The following is a 3,953-nucleotide window of genomic DNA, read 5'->3' on the forward strand; positions in this document are numbered from 1 at the left end:
GATGACTTCTTCTATTTCAGTACTTGGAATTGGTCTATTTAAATCGTGTATGTGTTCCTCGTTCAGTTTAGGCAATTCATATGTCTCTAGAAACCTGTTGATGTCTTCGAAATTTTCTATTTTGTTGGAGTATAGATTTTCAAAATAGCTTCTAATTATGTTTTGTATTTCAATCCTGTCTGTTGTGATATTTCCTTGTTCATTCCGAATTTTAGTGATTTGGGTTTTCTCTCGTCTTCTCTTTGTTAGTGTGGCTAAAGGTTTATCAATTTTGTTTATTTTTTCAAAGAACCAACTATTTATTTTGTCAATTTTTTGTATTGTTTCTTTTGTTTCAATTTCATTGATTTCAGCTCTGAGTTTAACTATTTCCTGTCTTCTACTACTTTTGGTGCTGGTCTGTTCTTCTTTTTCTAGGGTTTTGAGCTGTAGTGTTAGGTCGTTTATTTGTTGAGTTTTACTTCTTTTATTAAATGTGCTCCATGAAATAAATTTCCCTCTAAGTACTGCTTTCATAGTGTCCCAGAGATTTTGATATGATGTTTCTTTGTTCTCATTTACCTCTAAGAATTTTTTAATTTCCTTCCTAATATCTTCTGTTATCCATTCATCATATAATAGCATATTGTTTAATCTCCAGATGTTGGAATAGTTTCTGTGTTTTACTCTTTCATTTATTTCTAACTTCAATCCATTATGATCTGATAGAATACATGGTAGTGTCTCTATCTTCTTGTATTTGCTAACATTAGCTTTGTGGCATAATATATGGTCTGTTTTAGAGAAGGATTCATGTGCTGCTGAGAAGAAAGTGTATTTGCTCTTGGTTGGATGGTATATTCTATAAATGTCTGTTAAGTCTAAATTATTGATTGTGTTATTGAGATCTATGGTTTCTTTGTTCAATTTTTTTTCTGGAAGATCTGTCCAGTAGTGAGAGAGGCGTGTTAAAATCACCTAGTATTATTGTGTTATGGTCTATTTGGTTTCTGAAATTGAGAAGGATTTGTTTGACATACATGGATGAGCCACTGTTTGGGGCATAGATGTTTATGATTGTTATATCTTGCTGATTTATGCTTCCCTTAAGCAGTATGAAATGACCTTCTTTATCCCTTCTGACTAACTTTGGCTTGAAGTCCACATTATCGGAAATGAGGATGGATACTCCAGTTTTTTTTGCTGAGTCCATGTGCATGGTATGTTTTTCCCCATCCTTTCACCTTTAGTCTATGGGTATCTTTTTCTATGAGGTGAGTCTCTTGTAGGCAACATATTGTTGGATCTTTCTTTTTAATCCAATCTGCCAGTCTATGTCTTTTGATTGATGAATTCAGGCCATTAACATTCAGGGTTATTATAGAGATATGATTTGGTTTCCCGGTCATTTGGTTCATTTTTTAAATATTTTTTATTTATTTGTTTGACACAACTTGTTTCCTCCTTTATTTGACAATTCCTTTAGGATAATTCCTCCCTTTGCTGATTTGCTTCTTTGTTTTTCATCTCTTCCTCATGGAATATTTTGCTGAGAATGTTCTGTAATGCTGGCTTTCTTTTTGTAAATTCTTTTAGCTTTTGTTTTTCATGCAAGGATTTGATTTCATCGTCAAATTTGAAGGTAAGTTTTGCTGGGTATAAGATTCTTGGTTGGCATCCATTTTCTTTCAGGGCTTGAAAAATGTTGTTCCAGGCCCTTCTAGCTTTTAGGGTCTGGATTGAAAAATCTGCTGATATCCGTATTGGTTTCCCCCTGAATGTAATTTGGTTCTTTTCTCTCACAGCCTTTAAAATTCTATCTTTATTTTGTATGTTAGGCATTTTTATTATAATGTGCCTTGGTGTGGGTCTGTTGTAATTTTGTGTATTTGGAGTCCTATAAGCCTCTTGAACTTGATTTTCCATTTCATTCTTCAGATTTGGGAAATTTTCTGATATTATTTCATTGAATAAATTGTGCATTATCCCATAGTTCTAGAGCTACTAAAAAACTTGCATTCACAAAATAGTTGATAAAAATATTCTCTGGATGGTACAAGAAAGGAAACGGGACCACTGATAGGACATGGTGTGTGATTAATCAGACTTGGCTTCTTTCTCTTCTGCTTCATCAGAGGCGGGACTCTCCTCGTTTTTAGTTTCTCCATTTTCGGCAGGTAAATCTTCTTTTGTTTCTTGGTTAGTCACTTCAGCCTGTTTTACCTTTGCTCCCCTTTTCCCTTTTGTTTGAACTTTTTTGTCAGAAGATTTATCCTTGGCTGCCGCCTTCCTGGGCTTGGCGTCTGGCTTGGTGGTAGCAGGCTTAGCCGACAGGCGTGCCGACCTGCGCTTGGGCTCCTCCCGCGCCGCGCCTTCGGCCGAGCTGACCTTCCTCTTGGGCATCCTGGCGGGCCGCGGCGCGCGGGAGCCTTCCGAAGCTGCGCTGCCTGGCCGCCGCGAGGCTCCCGCCGCCCAGGCTGCTGCGACCCGCGGTGGGGGCGGTGGGAGAACCAGATGCAGTGTTTATTATTTGTATTCTTGACTATTTCTTTCTTAATGGGGTAAGATGGACTCCTAATTGGATTTTTTTTTTTTTTTTTTTTTTTTTTTTTAGTTTCAGTTGGACACAATATCTTTATTTTATTTGTTTATTTTTATGTGGTCCTGAGGATTAAATCCAGTGCATCATATGTGGTGGGCAAGCACTTTGCCACTGAGCTAAAACCCCAGCTCTCAACTGACTTTTGATTTGCATGTCCCTGATGGTTAAAGACAGTGAATATTACTTCATATAAGAATAGACCAAATATACATTTTTCTTTAAACTCCGTTCGTGTGCCATTGCTTAAATCGGTTGTCTTTTTTGTTGAATTCCTTCAGTTGTTTATATGTTTAATAAGAATCATCTGTCTGGGAAGGATTTTCTCATATGATATTCACTTTCTCCTCACTCAGTTAGTTGTTTCTTTTGCTCTGCTGAAGATTTTATTTTGTTTCACTCCAAACAGAAATTTGATAAATGTCTCTTAAGTTCTTATTAATTGGGTTAATTTTACTTATGATTTAAGGTGTATTGAGTTCTTCATATATTCTTATTATTAATGCCATCTCAGAAGAGTGTTTGAGGCAGATTTTCTGTATACAGTCTCTCTTCACACTATCATTTCCTTTGCTGCTTGCACCTTGGGGGGTGGGAAGCTGTCTTTTCCTGTACCTGTTTTTGGCACTTGTGTCCAAGAATCTGATGACTTTAGTGTGTGGGTTGTGTCTGTATCTTCAGTCAACTCTGGTTTCTGTTTGTTTCAATGCCAGCTTCATGCCTTTTCTTTGCTATTGTTCTGTGTTATGCTTTGAAATTCGGTGTTGTGATGCCTTCTGCATTGCTCTTGTGTCTCTGGTTTCTTTTCTATTTGTTATGTTTTTTAATGATATGAGTTTCATATCCATTCCATGAGGAATATCATAGGAGTTTTGATTGGGATTGTATAAAATCCATGAACCACTGGCTGTATATGGATATTGTTTGTCTTTTCATGAATATAAGAGGTCTCTCTATCTCCTTGTATCTTCTTCAATTCTGTTTTCATCATTCTGCAATTTTCCTTGAATAGTTATTTCACCTCTTTGGCTTTGTTTATTTATATGCATTTTTAAATCTATTGTGAGTGAAGGTGTTACACTGATTTCATTCTCTTTGGGTTGTTTTTCAAAAAAATTATTTGTAAATGGACACAGTAAATTTATTTTATTTATATATTTTCATGTGGTGCTGAGGATCAAACCCAGTGTCTAATACCTTCAGGCAAGCCCTCAGTGGAATTGCTTTTATTGTATAGAAATATTATTTATATTTGTATGTTGACTTTGTTTTCAGCTACACTGCCAAATTTGTTTATCCCATCTTAAAGTCTTGATAGAGCCTTTAAAATCTTCTGAAAGTGGATCAGATAGTCTGTAACGAGGGAGAATTTGAC

The 3,953-nt window shown here is 36.0% G+C and overlaps 1 protein-coding gene across 1 annotated transcript; it reads right to left on the bottom strand.

Annotated features, from left to right (window-relative positions):
* Window positions 1-1,995: 1,995 nt before the first annotated feature.
* LOC306658833 (non-histone chromosomal protein HMG-14-like) lies at window positions 1,996-2,490 on the bottom strand. The gene has a single exon (XM_079136133.1). It carries the CDS (start codon window positions 2,380-2,382, stop codon window positions 2,077-2,079), a length of 306 nt encoding a protein of 101 aa, XP_078992259.1. The 5' UTR covers window positions 2,383-2,490; the 3' UTR covers window positions 1,996-2,076.
* Between the last annotated feature and the right edge of the window lie 1,463 nt (window positions 2,491-3,953).

Source organism: Sciurus vulgaris (genome assembly GCF_902686455.1).
Source record: "Sciurus vulgaris genome assembly, chromosome: 4".
Lineage (NCBI taxonomy): Eukaryota > Metazoa > Chordata > Mammalia > Rodentia > Sciuridae > Sciurus > Sciurus vulgaris.